The 22,097-nt window shown below is 34.8% G+C and overlaps 4 protein-coding genes and 1 long non-coding RNA gene across 8 annotated transcripts in view; 2 read left to right on the top strand and 3 right to left on the bottom strand.

The window, feature by feature from the left end:
* The window catches only part of LOC116022221 (farnesyl pyrophosphate synthase 1-like), a 462,332-nt gene that overhangs the window by 366,203 nt on the left and 74,032 nt on the right, over positions 1-22,097 (top strand). The gene's annotated exons all lie outside the window — the stretch shown is intronic.
* On the bottom strand, positions 301-3,018 carry LOC116022233. 2 transcript variants are annotated; one of them, XR_004099162.1, is made up of 5 exons: positions 2,913-3,018; positions 2,186-2,293; positions 1,563-1,900; positions 904-1,384; positions 301-567 (listed from the first exon to the last, which is right to left on the bottom strand). It is a non-coding gene; the product is annotated as an uncharacterized LOC116022233 (long non-coding RNA). The 2 variants fall into 2 exon arrangements; XR_004099161.1 differs by having other exon boundaries at positions 556-806.
* Positions 4,341-6,748, bottom strand: LOC116022213 (pentatricopeptide repeat-containing protein At4g16390, chloroplastic-like). The gene has a single exon (XM_031262826.1). The coding sequence runs from the start codon at positions 6,622-6,624 to the stop codon at positions 4,558-4,560; it is 2,067 nt and encodes a 688-aa protein (XP_031118686.1). The 5' UTR covers positions 6,625-6,748; the 3' UTR covers positions 4,341-4,557.
* Positions 8,212-10,288, top strand: LOC116022230 (acyl carrier protein 3, mitochondrial). 3 transcript variants are annotated; one of them, XM_031262858.1, is made up of 4 exons: positions 8,212-8,300; positions 8,415-8,482; positions 9,482-9,698; positions 9,850-10,288. In XM_031262858.1, the coding sequence occupies exons 3-4, from the start codon at positions 9,492-9,494 to the stop codon at positions 10,036-10,038; spliced, it is 396 nt and encodes a 131-aa protein (XP_031118718.1). In that variant the 5' UTR covers positions 8,212-8,300; positions 8,415-8,482; positions 9,482-9,491; the 3' UTR covers positions 10,039-10,288. The 3 variants fall into 3 exon arrangements, with proteins under 3 accessions (XP_031118718.1, XP_031118716.1, XP_031118717.1); XM_031262856.1 differs by having other exon boundaries at positions 9,482-9,710; XM_031262857.1 differs by lacking the exon at positions 8,212-8,300 and having other exon boundaries at positions 8,330-8,482; positions 9,482-9,710.
* On the bottom strand, positions 12,894-15,701 carry LOC116022229 (protein C2-DOMAIN ABA-RELATED 11). The gene is made up of 4 exons (XM_031262855.1): positions 15,542-15,701; positions 14,796-14,933; positions 14,278-14,373; positions 12,894-13,439 (listed from the first exon to the last, which is right to left on the bottom strand). The coding sequence occupies exons 2-4, from the start codon at positions 14,904-14,906 to the stop codon at positions 13,143-13,145; spliced, it is 504 nt and encodes a 167-aa protein (XP_031118715.1). The 5' UTR covers positions 14,907-14,933; positions 15,542-15,701; the 3' UTR covers positions 12,894-13,142.

Genomic DNA, 22,097 nt, shown 5'->3' with positions numbered 1-22,097 from the left:
ATTTGATTACCATTTCATGGATCTGTGAACTAAAAGTTTGGTCAGATGCAAACTCTACAGCTCAAGACTGGTAGGATAGCCCAGATTAATTTTGATTTGCAATAGCATATATCTCAAACATTCACCAATCTACAGAAATTCACATATCACAAACATTTTCATTTACCGTAGAAATATCACAGAAATTTCTTGGCCCATTTTACTCTGATCATATTTCTGTCCCTCTAAATATGAAAAATGCTACAAAGTATAGTTTCAAGGGTGACGCTTTCATTTTAAGGGTGATGCTTTCAGCAAATTAAAATTCATCTTCTACATTTCTTTCTAAATTGAAGTGGTAAATGGTTCACCAAAAAGATGAGATTTTACAAGATTGTTAACATTATGGCAATTTTTATATTGAATCCTATTGTTTTAGTATACACAGCGCAAAAGTATGAACCTGAGGAAGGTTTTTCAAACTGAGCTGAGGGTAATGACCCTAAACATCTTGAGTGCCACCAAGATTTGCTGCAGAAAGGGCTTGCTGATACTCTTCACCATCGCAATTGCCTCTATGTAAACTGCCTACATTATTTATCCATTATTCATAAAAGGATCAAATTGTACACAAATTAGTATGACAGAAAATGTTTATGCATAATCTCAAATCACAACCCTAATTTCCCCCAAACTCAATAATAGGTCAAAACTACTAAGTTTTACATATATATGCTTAATGCTGAAGCTCTTTCATCATGTCCACCCTCGCCTATGCTTCCAAATAAATGATAATGCTGAAGCTCTTTCATCATGTCCACCCTCGCCTGAATCAGTATATAATCGAGCACATTTCAAATAAAATACAAATTTTGTCTTAAATTTTTTAGAAAAATGTGAAAGTTGTATCAATGGAGAGAGTACAAGTTGGAGATTTGGAGAGGAGAAAACCATCGAGAGCTAAGCAGTGACGCTCTAGTTGATCCATCAGCTTAGTAACGTACACCGGAAGGTTCTGTGCTCCGTTAATAATGTGAGGGTGAAATGAAAGTGAAGCAAAGCTAACCGATCTCTGCCATTCCGTTCAGTGAAGCAAAGCTTCCAGGCTATGTCTCTGCTTCACATATAAGCTTTGCTTCCAGGCATAATAGTTTCTAGTTTTAGAATTATACACTAATTAAGAATGGAAAAAGCTTGTCTTCAGCATCAGCAAGCATATAAATTCAAACTGAACAATCAAGATGAATGAAAGTCTAGGAGCAAAAAACATAAATGAATGGAAGGAAGGTTGCAATGCTGACCGACCAATGTCATCAATAGCAACATCATCAGCTAACTTTTCACATTTAGCATCTAAATGATTTCCGACCTCACGTGAAATCAATATCTGCAATTCTGCCATGTCCTAAAATATCAGAACAATACAAGTGTTAACATGTTCCATTAGAATTACATAGTTCAAGACTTGAAGTAATTAGAAATTAGAATGGCGATAGACAACTTAGACACTTGATAACTCCACAAAAACTTGCAAAGCAATTTCTCAATCATGTCCTTCAAATCCAAAAAATCAAAGGTCATACCATGGATAACAGCACCTGCCCATCCAAGTTGAGGTTCCCATAAATAATTAAGTGTTATTCCAAGGTACTGATTGGAAACACCTCCAATTGAAGCACTGCTGGATGGAGCGCTAATTCCAGCTGCACTAATGCCACTTGCTGGCCTGCCACATTAGTGATGAAATTGGTTGAATTTGAGGCGGAGCTCATTGCGACACTAGGACACTAGGACTTAAGAGTACACTCCACTTCTCAATTTTTTCATCTTGAAGAATCTCGCCATCTTTGGAAATAAGAGGTAGCCTCAACCTTTGAGCAGCTTCTGCAGCTGCAATCCGAAGCTCAAGAGCTTCATAAACCTAAAATATTTTCATTTACCGTAGAAATATCACAAAGAAATTTCTTGGCCCATTTTACTCTGATCATATTTCTGTCCCTCTACATATGAAAAATGCTACAAAGTATAGTTTCAAGGGTGACGCTTTCATTTTAAGGGTGATGCTTTCAGCAAATTAAAATTCATCTTCTACATATCTTTCTAAATTGAAGTGGTAAATGGTTCACAAAAAGGATGAGATTTTACAAGATTGTTAACATTATGGCACTCCTATTGTTTTAGTATACATAGTGCAAAAGTAAGGAACCTGAGGAAGGTTTTTCAGAGCTGAGGGTAATGAGCGTTAACATCTGCAGAAAGAGCTTGCTGAATGCTGATACTCTTCCACCATCGCAATTGCCGCTATGTAAACTGCCTACATTATTTATCCATTATCCATAAAAAAGATCAAATTGCACACAAAGTAGCATGACAAAAAATCTTTATGCATAATCTCAAACCACAACCCTAATTTCCCCTAAACTCGATAAATGATCAAAACTACTATGCATAATCTCAAATCACAATCATAATCTCACACCTTTTGCTCAACCAAGTCTTTTGCAGCTCATCCTACTAAGTATATACATTTTAAAAACAAAAAATTAAGCATCTGACGAGAAGAGGTAAAGGACCAGAAACCGCTCAGAAGCTGGAATTTCCTTTGATAAAGGTTCAAGACAAAAAATGTTCTTGCAGACAACTTAAAATCTTTGTTATTGAAAACAAAAGCACAGTACTAAAATCACATATTTATGCTGATCGGATGTTGCAGAAAGAGGTTGCTGATACTCTTATCTTGCACCATCGCAATTGCCTCTACATAAACTGCCTACATTATTTATCCATTATCCATAAAAGGATCAAATTGTACACAAACTAGCATTACAAAATATCTTTATGCATAATCTTAAATCACAACCCTAGCTAATTTCCCCTAAACTCAATAAATGATCAAAACTACTAAATTTTACATATATATATATATATAGTACCAAGGCTTCCAAATAATGCTGGCGCTCTTTCACCATTTTCCGACCACAACCAACCGCCGCTGCAACTTCAATTCATTTCTAAAACTTCAGCCCGCACAATTTAAGCTTTAAAAAAAAAAAAAAAAAAAAAAAAAAAAAAAAAAAAAAAAAAAAAAAAAAAGGGTAGAAAGTAATGTGAGGGTGAAATGAAATTGATAATGGAAATGAATAAAAAGCTAATCCATCTCTGCCATTCCGTTCAGTGAAGTAAAGCTTCCAGGCTATGTCTATGCTTCACATATAAGCCCCCTTTGAACAATGATACAACGCAAATCTCATATCTGTCAAACACCAGGCATAAACATAAGTACATCAGAGTTCTCTGCTCCATTTTTTCCCCATGAAAGGTTCGCACAATTCCCACATCGGAACTAGATGACGAATATTTCTTCTTAATAAGTCCGTAGCTAGAAGTTGTGTTCGCTGGGCTTGGTAGCGCGAGCCTGTGACCCAAGTGGGAGCATTAAGATGGTGGAATAATTGGGCTTGCTTTGAAGGCTGGGCTTGGAGTGCTATCTACCGGCCTGCCCGTTCCAAGTGGTGAGTCCGGCTGTGGAGTCTCTGCGAAGGCGGAGGCATCTCGGCTGTTAGATCGGAGGGCACTGCGCCAGGCTGGTTTCACAGAGCAGCGAACACCTCCTCCTCTCTGCAGTGGAAGGATAACAGGCCGGAGCTTCTTCAGTCCATTAGGGCCTGATGGGTTGTCCAAATTAAACCACCATCTTTTTTCCTGTTAGGCTAGTTGGTATGGGCCACACAGCCCAATAAACCCGTATTTAGAAAGAGCTAAATGAGATTGGCATTAATTCAAGCATAGAAAAAGTAACCTTATAGTGAAGTCATTTTCATAGCGTTTTATTAACATTGTTATATCAGGTATGTTTCTCGCTTTTTTTAATCATTCATTCTCTTTTTTTCCAAATTAGGAAAACACCTACTTACAAGCACATTTTTCTTACATTCATTTTCCAAATCTAACTTTTTATACTACTACCACATACTATATTCACAATTTTGTATACTATTAAATATAGAATTGTGAACATAAAATTTTATAATTATAAATATAGAGTTCAAAAATTATGTAAAATTGTGACCCGGGTCCATAGCGTAACAACCGTGCCATCAAATAGAACTATTGAAGTGATTTTTGTTAAGCTCAATTGTATTCTTGTCATGTCCTTTCATCCTTGGTAATAGATGCATTTTATAATATAAGAAGATGAGTGGTGCCTTTATAGTAGAATAATAGATCTTTGAGCGCTCGGATAGTTCAGTTAGTTTTTGAATGATAGATTGTAGCAATGATGATGCTATAGGTAGCTTTATATATATATATATATATATATATATATATATATATATATTTATTTCTTGGTACATCTGAAGTGGTTGGAGATTGAATCTGTGATGTATTTAGAGTTATAAACTAATACCACTAGACTAAGGTTCTATGATTTAAGATTACACAAAACTAACTATATCTAGAGAATTAGCTTAAAGCCACAGAAAAAGAAAATTTTTAATAAATGTTCACACCTCAGCTATAAACCTTCTAACAAAATAAGCACAAACTCCCATCTTAAGCTTGACAAAGAGCCAACTCCTAAGCAGCAACAATCTTCTCTGAATGTCTAGATTTCAACCATGATGTAACTGCAATATTCGTCGCCAAAAACCATCCGGCCAGATTCGGCGCCTCATGAAACGGAGCATTTAGGACCCTTAGATGTGCCGCAATCCCTTGTGCCAAACCTTTCTCACTATATACGTGTTTCCCACGCCCCGTATTGATCCGAAGTAATAATGGAAGCTCCTCGCCATTTTCAATTGTTTTGTTCAAGTCGTTCATCCAAATGTGCAATGCGGTTACAGCTGCCCCAAGGGACAGACTCTTAAGATGCAAAGACCAGCGAGCAGGTTCTTTGGATTGTATGTCAGTGTAGATACCGAGTGTTATACCGAGGTCTAACAACTCACACGCTTTTTGCAATCGATTAAGGCTCACGGACACATCAATTAAGCAGTTGCAGTAAGGTTTTCTTACATCAGTACCAATCGAATTCAAGAGTTCAGCAGCTTCCTGCTTGAAAAGCTCGTCTTCAGCATTCTCTTCCTCCATTAGGAGTTTCACAATGTAACCGAGTTTCGGGCTAGCCTTCTCAATGCAAGCAGCCAATTTATGCATTTCTCCCTTGGGTGTTTGCTGCAACACATTGAGAAGACAACAACAGAACCTCTCGTCGGGAGTCAAACCTAAGTTTGACAGTCGATCAAACATCCTCACCACATCATCCGAACGATTTGCTTTCCCGTAACATTGAACTAGTGATGTCAAAACAAAAATATCGGGTACTACCCCTGCTTCCACCATTTCGTTTAGAATGGCCTCGGCTTCCGAGACCTTCCCACAGCAAGAATATATCGTGATCAATAAAGAAAATGTCCTATGGTCGGGCTTGCACATTTCCTTCATATCGTTGTAAATTCCGTTCGCCTCATCCACTAATCCCAAATAAGAACACATTGCAAGAAGTGTATTATACAGCTTAACATTCAACTTCACTCCCTTATCCTTCAATTCTTTATACACTTTTAGAGCATCTCCACCATAGCGAGCCCTACAATAAGCCCGAATTAGTGCAGCATAGGTAGCCCAACTTGGCTGGAATCCATTTTGTATCATATCATTGTATATGTTCTTACACTGCTCCGGCCTACCAGCTCTTCCCATGGCATCCAACAAATTGTTATACGCAACCAAATTAAACTTCGAGCCAAGTTTCTTCATTTCCTCGAACACATTCAAGCACCCGTCGAAATTCCCAGATGCGGCATGAATCCTAATCAATGTGCAAAATGTCCCGGCATCCATATGTATTTGTTCTGCCCTTGCATAGTCATATAAGCTCAATGCCTTATCCACATTCCCTGCCTTCCCATAAGAATCAATCATGGCCGAATAAGTATGACTATCTGGCTGACACCCAAAAGCCGGCATCTTTTCAAACCACTCCACAGCTTTTTCCGGCAAAGAGCTGATCCTCGCGCAGCTAATAATAGTCAAGAACGTAATTTTATTTGGTCTAACTCCTCTTTCAAGCATTTCATCAAACAGTTTCTCTGCACGACTCAAATCTTTACTCTTCTTAAGCACTTTCAGAGTCACATTATACAGAATTACCTCCTGACTAAAATTCATCCTCTCTCTGAAGTAATCCATTACCAGAAGCGCCGTATCAGGGTTCGACATATTGTTAAGAATAACGACAGCGTCTTGTTCTACTGCGTCACCCCCCAGAGCAGACAGTACACTCGACACATCCTCTTCAATCGCGCTGCAAGAATCCAAAGATCGCGAAATGCTCAGCAGAGAAGAGTGCTTGGAATCGTAAGAAACCTGCCTTAATTTAGACGCTCTGCGGCTTTTGGGGTTGATCCAGACGTAACCCTTTGATGAAGACGAAACCTTTTCGTCTGGGTGCTGATAATTTGAAGGGCTTTGGGAAACTTGGGTGAGCTGCAGACGAAGGGGCTTGTAGATTCTGAGGGGGAGATAGGAGGGTTTGGGTTTAAGAGCGAATTGGAGAATGTGGCGAGGATTCAGCGACTTGCAAAGCAGCAAGGGTTCTTGGGAGAGAGGCGCCGGTGCAGAGCTGAGATTATACGCCATTTCCCACTCGAATTCTCAGAGCTATGGAGGAAATGGAGATCAATGTATCAAGGAACTACGTCATACTGGCTTTGCTGCCTCGTCGAGTTTGGTGTAAATATCTATGTGGGATTCAGGATTCTTGAGAGATAGGCATGGAAAACAAACCCAAAAAAATGCAATTTTAATTCTTTGATTATTCACTTTTAGTTAGTTTAATAATCATTGATAATTATTAATGTAGAAATTAGTTCTTAATGTAATCATGTATGTAAATTTTGGCCGCCTTTCAAAATTTTGTCATAACCCGTCATTAATTATAAATTTGATAGGTAACACGGTACAATATATGAAAGATGATTAATGACATTATAATGTAACAAAATATTATGTGTTAAATAAAATACAAATTATAAGTGAATATTATAGTTAGTACTAGTTAAATGAAGTGTGTTGTACATCTAAATAAATGCTCAATATTAAAAAGAAATTGTATAATCATAAAAAATTACTATTATTTTTCATACAACTAGTAATTAAATTGTTAATTTGTTTAGAATTATATATATGTCTAAAATAGATAATAGGTTAATAAGAAATTAATTCTTGTACCATTGAGTTAGAAAAAAAAATGGAGTTGGAACACTTAAATATATTTTGTCTTACGCTGGAAAGAAATGTGAATTTGTATTGATATAAATATAATTTTAACTTTTTAAGAAATTTAAATTGTGTAGTGTAAAAACTCTTTATTGCATACAAAAAAAGTGCAAATTAAATCTAAAAATAAACTCAAAAAGTTGACACCCATCAAAGAGGTACTCAAGTATTTATAAGAATTACATTCCTTAAATTGGATTTATTTTCTCTGATTTCAATGAATCAAATTTATAATAATTAACCAAAAAATTTCAAGTCAGAGCACAAATCAAACATAATAATTATAATAATTAACCAAAAAATTTCAAGTCAGAGCACAAATCAAACATAATAATTAGAGCGTTAAAACGAATTTGCAAGGCGGACCAAAGAAAGGGTCTTTTGAACGGCCTAGGTTTTGTTGGTCCCGTCTGCCCTACCACGGGCTGGGCGGTAAATTATGGTCCACACAGCTATGTGGATCATAATCAAATATACATTTTTAATGTACTAAATGTACATTATTTTTGTACTGAATGTGTATTATTTTTATACTATAAAAATAATGTACATTATTTTTATATTAAATGTACATTATTTAATAGTATAGTCCACACAATAATGATTGAACTGTGAGAGTGGCTTTCGGCTAGTCCCTATAGGCTTTGGATTTTTGGAATAACTCATGTAGAATATTACCAATCATTATTGCATGGACCATGGTCCACACAGTTGTGTGGACCAAAAATAAAAAGTACATTATTTTAGGTACATCATTTTTGTACGGTAGGTACATTATTTTAGGGTACATTATTTTTGTACTGAAGGTACATTATTTGATATATACTATCAAATAATATACATACAGTACAAAAATAATGTACCTTCAGTACAAAAATAATATACTTTTTATTTTTGATCATTTTTTGTCCACAGCTGTGTGGACAATGGTCCATGCAATAATTTGCCCTCACCGTTTCACTGGGGAAATAAAGCAAACACCTATCCTACAAGCGGCTACACCGCATATATCCGGCTAAAAGATCAGAATAAAACAGGTGAACTCGTGCTCTTGCGTGGTTGCTTCCTTTCTTGTTTGTACCTAGTACGGACAGTTGCACTTCTCTCCTGTGATTCCTTTTTTTTTTTTTTTTTTTTGTATTTATATTCAGGAATCAGCTCTCTGGGTTTTTGCTGAATCCTCAGATACTACTACTTCTTAACACGCTAGCATAACCAGGTTAGTCGATTTTTAGCTTCGCATGTCCTTCAATTCGTAGGTTCTCACAATATCATTTTACATTAATATTCTGATGCTTATTCTCAGATATTGTCTTGTTGTATGATTTCTCTGATGTTACAATAGAGGGGTCAAGCAAAACCTGGGAAAAAGCAAATGGAACTTGATTTTGAATTCTTGATTATAATGCCTTTTTCCCTACCCTTATTTTCTTCAAGCATTCTACGTAACTTTCAATCTTCGAACATTGTATTAGTATTAATGTGTGTTATAGTCTATATAGTAATTTAGTAATTATTTATCTCTGGAAATTACTTGGATTATCTGTCAAATCAGGGTCTTTTGTTTATGGGAATATGGGGCTAACATAATTGCCTTCTGGTTAATCTTCAACTGATAGGTTGAACCTGCTTTTTATTTTAAGATTGTGTTGAGCGTAGCCTCTTATTTGAGTATTTCAGTTGGAAAAGGTGATGAATCATGAATGTGTTTGAACTTTGAATTGCATTTTTTAAACTACAGCCACTTTCAAGTTTGCAACTAGCTGTTGTTTTAGAAAAAATTGCTCCTGACTTGATTTTTTCTTTTTCAAATAAAACATTTTTTTGGATGACTAGAGAAACCCTCAGTATGTAATGGCCTAATGGGTAAACCATATGCCTGTGTAATAGCCCACAAATCATACCATAGAGGTAAACTGCACTAGGAAGACCCTGTGCGATGGGCTTGACAACAAGGGTGTTGGCAACCTGTTGGTACGAGAATCATGCTTCACCTACTCGGTCACCGTTTTCGAGGCCAAATAAAACATTCTTGTTTATAATGTTGGTAGCATAATTAGAGTTTTAACTTGAAACTTTAGAAACAATGTCTTGCATTTTTTTTTTATTGCCACTGGTTACTCTTTCCATTGTGTACTTATAAACTTGTAACCATAATGAATCGAATGCTTATTATTTTATCCAACTTATCCTCACAATTTATTTTGTCTTGAATCAGACTGCTCAATATGCAAAGCTTGCGGTCCTCTATATTGAGTTATGTGAGGGTTAGAGTCTCTTTAAAAGACATGGTTTGTCCTGAAACACCAAGTTTGTTGAATCTGCTCAGCCAGCGATTCTGCACATCCAGTGCTTCAACTGCTACAGGTCATGCCCAGACAATGGAACGGGTGATTAATCTGGTGAAGAAATTTGACAAGATTGATGCAGCTAAGGTGAATATTCTGGTGATAATTCTCAAATCTCTACCTTGTGAATCATGGTCCCAGAATTGACCACACCAACTTGATAATTTTGGTATCGAACTCTGTATTTGTCCTGATTACAACTTCAAGTCTCAACTCTCAAATCCCAATCATTTTGCAGGTTACTGAAAGAGCTGATTTCCAGAAGGACTTGAGCCTTGATAGCTTGGATAGAGTTGAACTCGTGATGGCTTTTGAGCAAGAGTTCTCCATAGAGATACCTGATGAGGAAGCAGACAAGCTTAAATGCTGTGCTGATGTTGCCAGGTACATTTCTGTAGCTGATCGGAAAGTTTCTGAGAACTCGTGAAATATTATGTCAGTCATCAAGTGCTTTAGAATCTTTATATTTCTGTCTCAGAAGTAGGTTAGGCTATTGGAATGACAAATTGTAGAAGGATGGATGCTGGATTTTCTCAATTCTTTTGATTTCTAAATTAGTGTTTAGATTGATATGCATATGTTTTAGTGTTTTACGCTACATGTGAGCATTACTGTTATTTGTTAGACAAATGTGAATTGCTCTTTGAATGATGATGGTACTTCTGTGCTTGGGTTAACCTTTCCTAGAAGCTTATGTAAACTAAATAAATATTGATAATTTAACCACATCCTTCCATGGTAAGTCACAACGCCAATTCTCGAATTGAGACGCTGCCCAACAATCCCCTGGCCGGACTTACACTCACATCCCATATGTGATTGGACTCGACTTTCGCCTCGTCGTGGATTTGAACCCGTGACCTTGACTTTGATACCAAATGTTGGATCTCAATGCGCCGGTCACCCATTTTGTGATTGTTATAAGTTAAACACGTTTAACTATAGAATTTGGTAAATCACAACGTCACATCTCGAATCGAGCAGGAGTTTAACTCGGCTAACGCCCAACAATTTCTTTACTAAGAATACAAGAGGGGGTAAAAAACTACAATACCTCCACTTTGAATTTCTTCTTTTTTTTTTTTTTTTTTTTTTTTGATACCACTTGAATTTCTCATAAGTGTATTGGTATATATATTATCTTAGTTCTAACCGTGTTAGCTGAAGTCATTAGGGATTGGTTGTGTTTTTTGACATTGAGGTCCTCTAATTTTACATAAAAGTTCAAACTCACAAGTAGGAGTTGCTGGTGATCCATATAGTAATAGTTGATTAATGTTTTGAATTAGCAACCTGAATCTTTATTTGTGAGACAAATCAAATTTTTCATAAGTGTTACATTTTTCTTCATAAGCAACTCTCCAAATCTTAAATATTATATTTTGATTTTAAAAGATTATATTTTTCTTCAAAAAATATCACATTTTTCCAAAGTATTACACTTGTAGTGGTTGCTAATTTTCCTTGTCACTCAAAAAAAAATCAATTTATCTGTGATTAATATTACTTTTTTCTTATAATTAATAATCAATTAATTTATTTTAATGGATACACTAACATGATAAACTTCTTAGCACGAACTTGCTACCACATATTTCCCAAAAATTTAGCATACTTGAACATATGTGCCAAAGTTTCAACAAAATTAATGAAAATTGATATGGAGTTTCTTGAAGAGCTCAAGAAATTTGTTAAATTGCTCAGTAGTTTTCTCATTTCTTAATTGAGAGGCGGTTTATACTCTCTCACTTAATTAAGAAAAGCAATATCCCCCCAAATCACGACCATTATCATGCCATCAATATGTAACATGGCTTCCTAAATGCCCCCATAAATACATTTGAACACCATCGTTAGTTATGTCGTCGAGATGCATCCATATTTAGTGATACCACGATCGTAAGTCTAGTTTTGTAAAGTGTGTGATTCTTTACCAAGATCGCCAAGGTTGATATTATTCCCACCCCAATGTTGATATTATTTCAGCACCAAGAGAACCCGAGATGATGAATAAGGGGAACGACTAAGTTATATTGGTTAAAGAAATTTAACTATATCTCAGAACCTACACAATTTCATTGGTATGTGTTATGGAGTTCAAAATCAATATGCTTGATGAGTTCAAAAGTTATCTCACTCCCGAAAAAGTAATTAGTCAAAGTCACTATGTATTAGTTCAAGCCAATCAACACTACTACTAAAGTACCAACTCTGGTGGCTCAGGCAAATTTTCTATCCTAACGTTTACTCAAAATTTGTGGGTGATTAATTTTGTTGGGAAGTTCTTCCACAAACTATTTTGTGGATTCGGGTCTAAATACACTTACATACAGAATGTTCAGAATTTACATACTAAATATTCACAATTTACATACATACTAAATTGTGAACATTCAATATATAAATTGTAAACATTCAATAAGTAAATTGTATATTTTGGACACAGATTTACCTTGCAAGGTGACCCGTGTCCATGGTATAACTATTGAAATTCTTATGTGAAGGCCTTTGCACTATGTTTTTTTTTTTTTTTTGGGGCAGCATCATTTGGACTACATAATTTTTATATTTCCTTTTGAACAACATTTTGCATTTTTCATGGCTAAGAAATAATCTCATGGCAAGCATTTCTCATGCTCGTATCACTTGGTCAGCCATTTTGAGAAAAGATGTATCCATTGTTTTTATTTACGAAAAAACCAACCGTCGCTATTCGAATGTGTACTCTAGATGAAACTTGTCTTGTGACTACCCAGCAAAAGACCATAAGGAGATAAACCAATCTAAGTTGCCCATAGCTTACCAACTCAAATTAAGAAGACCAGTAGACAGCTTTGTCAAGGAGTCAAACTTAGAATCTTGTGGTTATCAAATCAACCTATCCAACTAAGATGGTTGAGATTTCTTAGCTCACGTTCAGTAGGCAATATTTAGGACAAGAGACCAATGCTCGAAACTCTGCAACGGCAGTGTGGGGATTATGCCTAGTAAACAAATCCCTTATGCGCAATGGCAGTGTGGGGATTTGACCTTGTCTACTGAACCACTGAGTTACTTTGATTTACATCCTCCCAAATACTATGTCAATCGGAGTGTAAGGCCGCTTGGAGTTGGAGATTCAAATCTTTTGGGGCAAGATATATCCATTTTGTTAGTAGGGGACTTGTTCTGAATGGTTGCTATTGTTGCATTGGTTCAGATATGGAACCCAGAGAGGAATATGTTCTTCTAGTTAGGGTTCCACAGCTCCACTGAAGCTGCAGAATATTCATTTTCAAGGTGTTTACTGATAAACTTAGCTGTAACATAATGCCCAATGTTCTCTATACAAGTTACAACACAACATTCTTTTCGTGGTCAGGATAGCTAACAAATACATTACAGCAACCCATTGCTTCAACTAAAATTAAAAAATAAAAATAAACAGAGAAAGAGAAAGAGAGATTAATCTCCAGATTGTTCCTTCACTACAGAAAGATGCACAAGAGATACTACAACTTGCCTGAACGACTTAAATTCCGATATTCCACTCTACTTTGATGGAGGAACGGGAAGATTCGTTAACTTGACTTTCAACTCTATCTCCCCGGATTCCACATCGCGGAGCCTCAACCAAACATCTTGCACGACCTCACCGTTGACCCAGAGAATCGAGCTATCTGCTGCCAGACAATTGTCGCTTTCGGGTATGGCCTTCCTCAAGATTGACCCTTCAGAAGAAATTCCAACGATTTGCCTCAATCTCGCAGCGGCCATCAATGGCTGAAGGTTAAGATGGGCATGGCCCATTTTATCATCAGCCTTGAAGCGGTCCTTATCGAACACTTGCTGTTATAAATGCTGTCATGTTAGGTTTTATGAAACGGATAAATATTTATAAATTTACAGAAAGCTTGACAGAGTCAATCAGTATGATATTGCTTTCGTAGAAAATGTAAGACTTAATATACATTCATATATTTATTTCTAACTGATAACAACATTGTTTCCAATACACTTTATAAGTAATAAATGTGGTCCAATAGGTGCTCCATACAACTCGCTATTGCAAAAAGCAAATTGTTCGGTGAAAGTTTATGCGAGTCACTGAAAAGTGAACCCGGTGATACTGATAGTGAAATGTGTTTTTCCCCTAAAATGGGAAGTATTTTTCAGCAGCATATTCTTTTCAAATTCAAATAAGAATGTTCGTTCTTTCTTGAGTTTCTTCAATGTTTATGTTTTGTAATGTAAGGAAGGAACCTTTGTGTTGGCCTATCAGAAACCCGTTTTTGCATACCTTGACTTTGTGAAGACATAATCCATATTTTCTTAAGCTTAAAACCTTTCCTAATTGTAATCTATTTCAGAGAATCATTACAATTACACTCATTAATTATCTTCATTCAGAGAAATGAGGATGAAGATTTGATCAGTCGGAAGACTTTAGGTAATACTTTAAAAATGATTCTCAATGGGAGAATCCAGGAGGCTATTCAGCAGGATACCAGGTCGATAAACCCAGGCAACAATAGGGGATATGTGAGAAAAGATAGCATTAATGGGAAGAAATTAGCAGTAGGATAGTTTGTATATTAAAAATGATAGTTCAACACAGACAAAAATAATTAAAAATGAAGCTCCTAAACGTATAAGCATGAAAAGGCTTTGACTGTTGAGAACTAACCAGTTTCAGAACTCCAGCAGGTTCAGATAAAGAGAAACTGAAGTCTTCATTCCAAACAGGATTTAGGCAGCTGTTTATGACCTTCGTCTTTGCAGTCTGCCATTAAGTAGACGTGATTTTAGCATTCAATAATGTGAAGTCATTTGGCACAGAATCAGGTAAGTAATCAAGCAGGGGGAAGTGCATATTATCAGCCTAAAGATAAAAGATAGCCACTTTTAGCATATATCTAAAGAAAACGGAAACGAGGAATGGTGCATTCAGCTCCCATTCTCAGGTGGTTGGAATGTTAGAAATTCCACAGAATCATCAAAAAAAGCATGTCTAGCTGATTTGCTAATTATCTTCCATTTGATGTGACAATCTCAAGTTCCTAATCTACATTAAGATCTCATATTCAAACATGCCCAAAGCAGGCAAGGTTTAAAACTTTAAATAATCAGGAGATCACAAAATGTGCCGGATATTGTCTTAAAACACCTCAAAGAGATTTGGATAACAACGAAGCACAAAAATACCTGATTTCCAAGCTTGAGAATGACATAAGGATCACTGCTCTTGAAGTCACGGATTACTAGCTTTTTCCCTCGTACAACCGTTATCTTTAGCTGTCCCAATGTGTCTTCCATAACACTTTCAACTCATAAACCACACAACTGCAATGCACAAAGCCAAATCAAAGTTCAAGACAACAAGGAATTTTCCATGAGGGATATACATATACCAAGAGCAAAGGAATTGAAAATGGAGAAAATCAAAGATTTGATGCAAAACATTAATTACTTCTCCATAAACCAGACAAGTTCTCAGTTTTTGAAGAATAAGTTCCTGAGCATGACATTGTAAGCAAAACCCATAGAACATATTCCAAATTTAACAAAACTCTCAAATGCATTTCAGCAAATCAAGATGATTTTAGCAGATGACTAAGCATGAACAAAAGAAAATTTGTAGTGTGAAGTCTCTTTAGATCCAGTATCACACCACACATAAGTCAAGCACAGTCAAAACAAATTTCTTTAAAGCACATAAAAGTTCATCCCTCTATCAAATTAATCACTCATCCAAGATCAAAACCAAATCGAAATTTGGAACTGGTAAAGAAAAAAAAAAACAAAATAAAAATGCAAAATGCACAAACCCTAGACTTTAAGCAGAGTAGTTAGCAGACCCGCGAACACAAAAGGCAGAAACTTCCCGGACCCTAATCACTTGCAATCACAAAAATACGACCAAGAAAAGAGTGGGTTTTGCAGCAGCTTACCTCAAAACCAAGAAATGGGATCTCAAAACGTTGCAGCTTTGTGCTTGTGCTTGTGATTTCAGCTTGGAAAATGGAAGTTTTCAAATGGATGGGTTCTCTTTCCTGTCTGGTCTTTTCTTTAAAAAAAAAGGGTGATATGATATGATTCTTTTACTACTCGTCATTAATTTGGGAATATGGTTAATATAGTAGGAGTATAGATGCATAGTGATGATGATGGCATGGTTGTTGGTATACGCATATGTCATGAGTCAATGTCCCACGGCGCAAGCTATGATTTACGCGCATTCCAACCAGTCGCGTTTTACAGCCCTACAAGTTCACAAGTATAGTTAATATGGGTAACTCAACCCAAGAGTTATATTCGTGGTACAAATTTAATTACCGAGTTATATACGTGATCATCTTTAACCTTTAAATTATACATAGAGTAGCAATTTTAGTTCTTGAAATATCAAATCAATCACTTTATTAAGTGACAAATTGGTAGTATAAATAGTACTCGAGAAACTAAAATCGTCATTTCATGCAAAACTTAAAGGTTAAAGATGATCACGCATATAACTCAAGAACTAAGTTTGTACTATTGGTACAACTGGAGGACCGAAAATGTAATTTTCGCAATCTAAATTTAACTTTTTTATAAAAAAAATTTTATCAATATTTTTTGTTTGAGTCAATCATTTATGAGCGATCTAGGTTGTTATTTATTTGGCATATGCATATCATTGATGTGAAACTAAGTTTACATGGATTTTACATATACGATTTTTTATTTTTAAATTAATAAAATGATTGTTCGGCAACAAACAATATGATTATTTAGATCTGGATCTCATTTGATGAAAACAATCATGGTCTCCTTCATTCTCAAACGGACGAAGGTGGCTTGGTAGCCTTCATCTGTCTAGGTTTGAATATCTTTGAAGTGCAAATCTAGATAGTCATGGTTGTCTTGTCCGTCAATGGAAACAACTGTAGCCTATCAATAGCAATTGGTGTCTATTTTTACAAAAATAAATATTAAAAATTTTAAAAAGAAAATTTTGTGTGTGTGTGTGTGTGTGTGAGAGAGAGAGAGAGAGTATTAGGACATCACGTGTTAGTTAAATTAGCATCACATTAGTAATATTGTGTTGAATATGTAATATTAGAGTCTAATTACACTATTTTGCTAGTTTATGAAACCTCATTGTTTTTTTTTTTTTTCAATTATAAGGTCTAATTGCATTATTCAATGGACTTAGATGGCTAATTTGATAGTTATTTCATTTAAAATGTAATTCCTAATTAACAATTTCAAGGGTATTTTCAACCATGATTACAATTCTAAATTTACTCATTGATTATAAATTTTGCCCCAAATTAATAAAATTTGATGACTAAAAATAAATTATTATCTTGTCAACGTTAGAATTGTCAAAATCAAATTCTACCAATTATCACATTTGTTTTAGCAACTAGATTCAAGTACAACACTCAATTCCCAAAATTTCATTAAATTGTCTAAGGTATTGAAAGGAGTTTTAACATAATAAAAGAATAATTGACAATAGAGGAAATCTACTTATTAGAGATATTAATTTACATTTTAGATTACATATTACACAAATATGAGACGAGTATATTGCAAATGAAAATGAACACATAATATACTATAAATGAACGCATATATTAAGGATTCAACTTAGTACATTAACCATGGCCCACGGTATAAGCATTGCTCTGCATAGGTATTAGTTCAATAGCTTGTGATCTCTTTCCTCTTCTCCTTTAACAGATGGGTTAGTACTAGTAAATAATATTTATATATTTAAAAATTAAATTAATTTTTGTTAAATACAAAAAAGGTTAAATTTAAAAGATAAGAAAATTTTAAACAAATATGGAGTATGGAAAGAAAAAAAATAGTTAGTTTAATTAATAAATAGTAAATTGGACTTATAATTTGGGATAGAAATTAAACTAAAGAATATATCGTTTTTAATTTTAACATATTTTATTGCAGAAGAAGCAATCAACAGAGTGATTTGACTGAAGAAATAAGAAAGACAAACTCTTAAGCAGTGTTTGTTTATAAAAAAAAATATATATATAATGTCTGAAAATAGAGTTAAAAAAATTCAATATTGAAATAGAATTTAATGTCTTCGATAAAGGATTTTGAATTATTCTTGCTGAAAGAATCTGGATGGTCACGAAGACCGCGTTAGTAAATAAGTTGGATTTAGTAGTGGTTGATGGCTTGACCTACCAGGTTGACTATAACGCATAAACTTCAATGGATAATTGGATGCGCGGATTTTTTAAATAAATCTTTGACGGAGTATATTCTACAGTTTGGATTATTCAACTTCATGTAGTTTGTAGCTCAATAAAATTTTTGTGACTCTTTCACATTGGAGTCTACAAGTTTAAATTCTAAAATAAGTTGAGTCAGTAGTACTTAAAAAAAATGTGTACTAATACTTTAGTAGTAGTAATAATATTAATAATAATAATAATTAATTATTGATATGATTCATTGACTATAGTGAAATTACTAATTTGATCATTGATTATCTTTTTGCCTACTTAAGTACATTAATTTTATAAATTTTAACCAATTTAGTCATCTGTTTGTTTAATCGTCAAACATCCGTACGGATGACCAAATTGGTTAAGACTTAATTAGGCAAAATAGTCAAATACAAATTGATAATTTTGTTATAATCAAGGGATCATTTTGGTAATTAACTCTAATAATAATAAAACAGAATAACTTAGCTTTTTTTTTTTTAAAATTTATAAGTGTCAATACAAGTTAAACTTTTAAATAATGTCCCTTTTTATAATGCTTGTAAAGGTTTGCATTAGGTTAAAAATAGGGTACTTTAATCTTTTTGATCAAATTTTCTTTATGCCGTTAAATATTAAATACGAAATTAATTACCTATTTTTTTTTTATCAAAAGAGAGGGGGAGACCCAGAAACACTAAGAACTATCACTCACGTACATCCGGGTGAAGATCCGCCCAATAAAACTTGGCACCCATCTGTTCCTCCTGAACCATAACCCTCAGCCCACTCAGAGCTTCATCCAACGTATTAAGACCCATAGGTTGAGAGAGCGCTTGTTTAGCGAGCCTATCTGCAATTGATGAGTTTTGTTCTCTAAAAACATGACCATAACCAATATTGACGAACTTTGAATTCAAACCGAGACATCATGCTATATAATTGTTGGGAATGCTTTGCAAACTCCCAGTACCCCGAAGGCGATCGATCGTCCACTTCGAATAACTCTCAACAGTGAGATTCTGGATCTTCCACTGCATTTACCAAATTAATTACCTAAAATACATTACTCACTAAAATGAGTTACCTATTTATTAAATGCTATATTAAACGAAATGCATTTTACTATGGAGTATCCATTTACATATTTGAAATTGTATTGTGGGTCTTGAATGTACAATTTAGCTAAAGGTTCCAACTTTATATTAAAGAGATTATTTATCTGAAAGAATTAAATTATAAAAACAGATAAATAAACAACAAGAAAAAATAAAGCAATAAAACAGGAACCAGACACCAGAATTGATCACGTAGTTCGGAGCTCCACTCCTACATCTGCGGGGCACTTCACGTCAGCCCAATCCACTAGATGATCACAAGGGTTACAAGGAGTCTAACAACAACCATCCTATACTAATGGTTACAAAAGAAAACTCCTAGCTAAGCCTTCCTCATCTTGGAGCTGACACTGTGCAGAACATCACGATTTACCAACACGGCTGAATCTTCAAGCAACCAGAATAAGAACACGTGAAGAACTGTAGAAAAACCTGTATGAAATCCACTTATAGAGTTTGATTCGAAAGAATAATGGAAGTGGGATTTAGAATGATAATTGGTGTAATGAATCCCAAGTGATAGAGCTATATTTATAGCCAAGCCATTAACCAACCTTCCCTTAAAGTTTGTAGCTGAAAACCACTCCAAATAAGGATCAGTCATAAGATTAGATCTGAGTAAAATGAGGATCATGATGGTTGAATTCTGATTAGAATAAATCCGTCCACTGGACTACTCGCTGGCAATGCTCCAGAGTATGTGAGAAAATCTGCCTTTTACCAAGATGACGGACCAAACTACCTAATAACAAAACTTATGTTTTTGACTAATAATTAAGCCAATAAACAGGTAGTTCAAAGTGTATAACTTTGTACACTAACAATATTTACCAATTATAATATACACTAATCAAAAGAAATTAAAAAAAAAAACTTGAACAAAAGTTATTATTAAATTTATTAAGAAATAAATAATAATTTACGCCCATTTTACATTTCCAAATGGGTGGTCACATGACATGATCGAACCCCAATGATGGATACATTAATTCTTTAGACTGAAAAAATTTGAGAAAGTATAGAACAGATACTACATTGTAAAGAATCATGAATGTATGTTTCAAATAATAATAATAATTTGCAATATTTTACATAAAGAAACACCTCTCAATTATAAAAGAATAAAAAAAAAAGTATGTATGATATGCGTGCACAAATAAAGAAATCATTTGCATTACTATATAAAACAAGTAAATAAAAGAAAAAAAGAATTGGATCTTCCACGACCACGATAGAGAATTGACCCAAAAAAGAATTGACAATAGGCATCCTTAGTGTATGATATGCGTGCACAAATAATTAGTGTTTTTTTTAACGATGTGTAAAGGCATCTAAAATCACATGATGGCAATTATATAATTCTTTTAAAACAATTTTACGCTTCTGTAATTTAAAAAAAAAAAAAAAACACAGACATGTAAAGTCTATATTAAAATACAGACACTTTGCGCGTATGTGGTAAAAGTTTGACACACACACACAAAAGTTTTTTTTTTTTGAATACTACTGACTCTATTACAATGCAGTATCTGTTCATAATTACTTTCTCAACCTATTGCACAAGAATCAGTATTGCCATGCCACTGGACTACAAGGTCCTTGGCCACACACACAAAATAGAATAGGCATCTATATTTTATAATATATAACTATAGATTCATAATGTAACCATAGATTCATAATATATGTTTTTTTTTAACAATAAAATACATTTTTTGTTTGAACAAAATAAATAAATATATAAATAAAAGTAGCTACAATATGTGTCTATAGTACGGAGTATATAACTACAAACGCTATTGTATATAAAAACGCCAGAACGCTATTGTATATAAAAACGCCAATATGGTTACACGTACAATGCCTAGTTGGGCTACTTCACGTTTTATACAACAAAGAGGCAATAGGTCATACTCATTGGCAATGAGAAATGGCGATGTGGCAAGTAGCGGGGGGTGAAGATGAGGCACATATATAGCTAAGAAGGGGGAGAAATCAAGACCACACACTTGCAACCAGTAAAGATGGTCAAGACCCTATAAAATGGGTCTTATGTCTCCACTTTGGACATCATCCCTTAACTCACAGTATCTCTCATAGCTTAGTGGTGTTTTGTCCATACTTTCATCCCATTGATCCATGTTCGATTCCTATTGAGTATAACATTAGGCATACCCATTATTTGAGCTTTATTATTTTTATTTATTTATTTATTAGGCCGTTGTATGTAGCCTTTGTTATAAATAATTCTCGAGAATCACAAGAAAATAGAGAAAATGGAAAAATCCACAAGGAAAATAAACCAGGAAAAAATAACCTACAAAAGTTTAGAATAAACCGGGGACGAAGGTGGATGAACTTTCGGGTAGGTTATAAGCACGAGTCGCGTTACCTCTCTCCTTAAAACGAGAACGTGGGAAGGATGAGCCGAGTTTCGAGGTGAAAAACTTTCTATGCACGAAAGAGAGCCTCTATGCTATACAAGTTAACTAGTCATAAAATGACCCTTGTATATATAGTGGGGCAAATCTTCATTCTCAACCAATGTGGGGCAAAGCTTACTCAAAGCTTTTCCCACCCAAAATCCATCTCAAATGAGTCTACTTTGAGAACCGATTTCTCATTCACCCATTATCTATTTTGAGCGTATAATATATCGATCTCTTCGTTTAACTACGTAGAACCCGAATCCATGTTGACCCGACCCAAATCGGAAGTGGACCCCACATATATTTATATCACAAAATGGCCACTTAAAATGTCATTTATGCCATTTTTTTCAACATCCTTTTCAGCCTATGACCCGATCAATATTATTGTTATTTTTCTACCCCATATTTTGTATATTTTTATCTGGTTTATGATTGGACTAGTCCTATAAAACCATCATTGATGGGGTCCGTGGGTATCTCTACGAAAAGTACGCGTTCTTAAAATCTACCTAAATTACCCCCTAATTTCTCCACGCATTCGTAACATAATACATTGAAATGACCGAGTCCAGAAGTAAACGTTTCCTATATCTGCCAGAACGCCTCGACCAACAAGGCACAAGTTGGTAAGTTTTGTGAGGGTCGATTCCCCAGTCAAGGGACACAAGGGGTCTAACTGGCACCCTAGCCTTTTTGAGAGGGGAGGGGAGGGGGGGGGGGGGGGGGATA

Source organism: Ipomoea triloba, chromosome 6, assembly GCF_003576645.1.
Source record: "Ipomoea triloba cultivar NCNSP0323 chromosome 6, ASM357664v1".
In the NCBI taxonomy this organism is placed as follows: Eukaryota; Viridiplantae; Streptophyta; class Magnoliopsida; order Solanales; family Convolvulaceae; genus Ipomoea; species Ipomoea triloba.
Note: the sequence above shows the minus strand (reverse complement) of the source record. Positions and strands in the feature narration are given on the sequence as shown.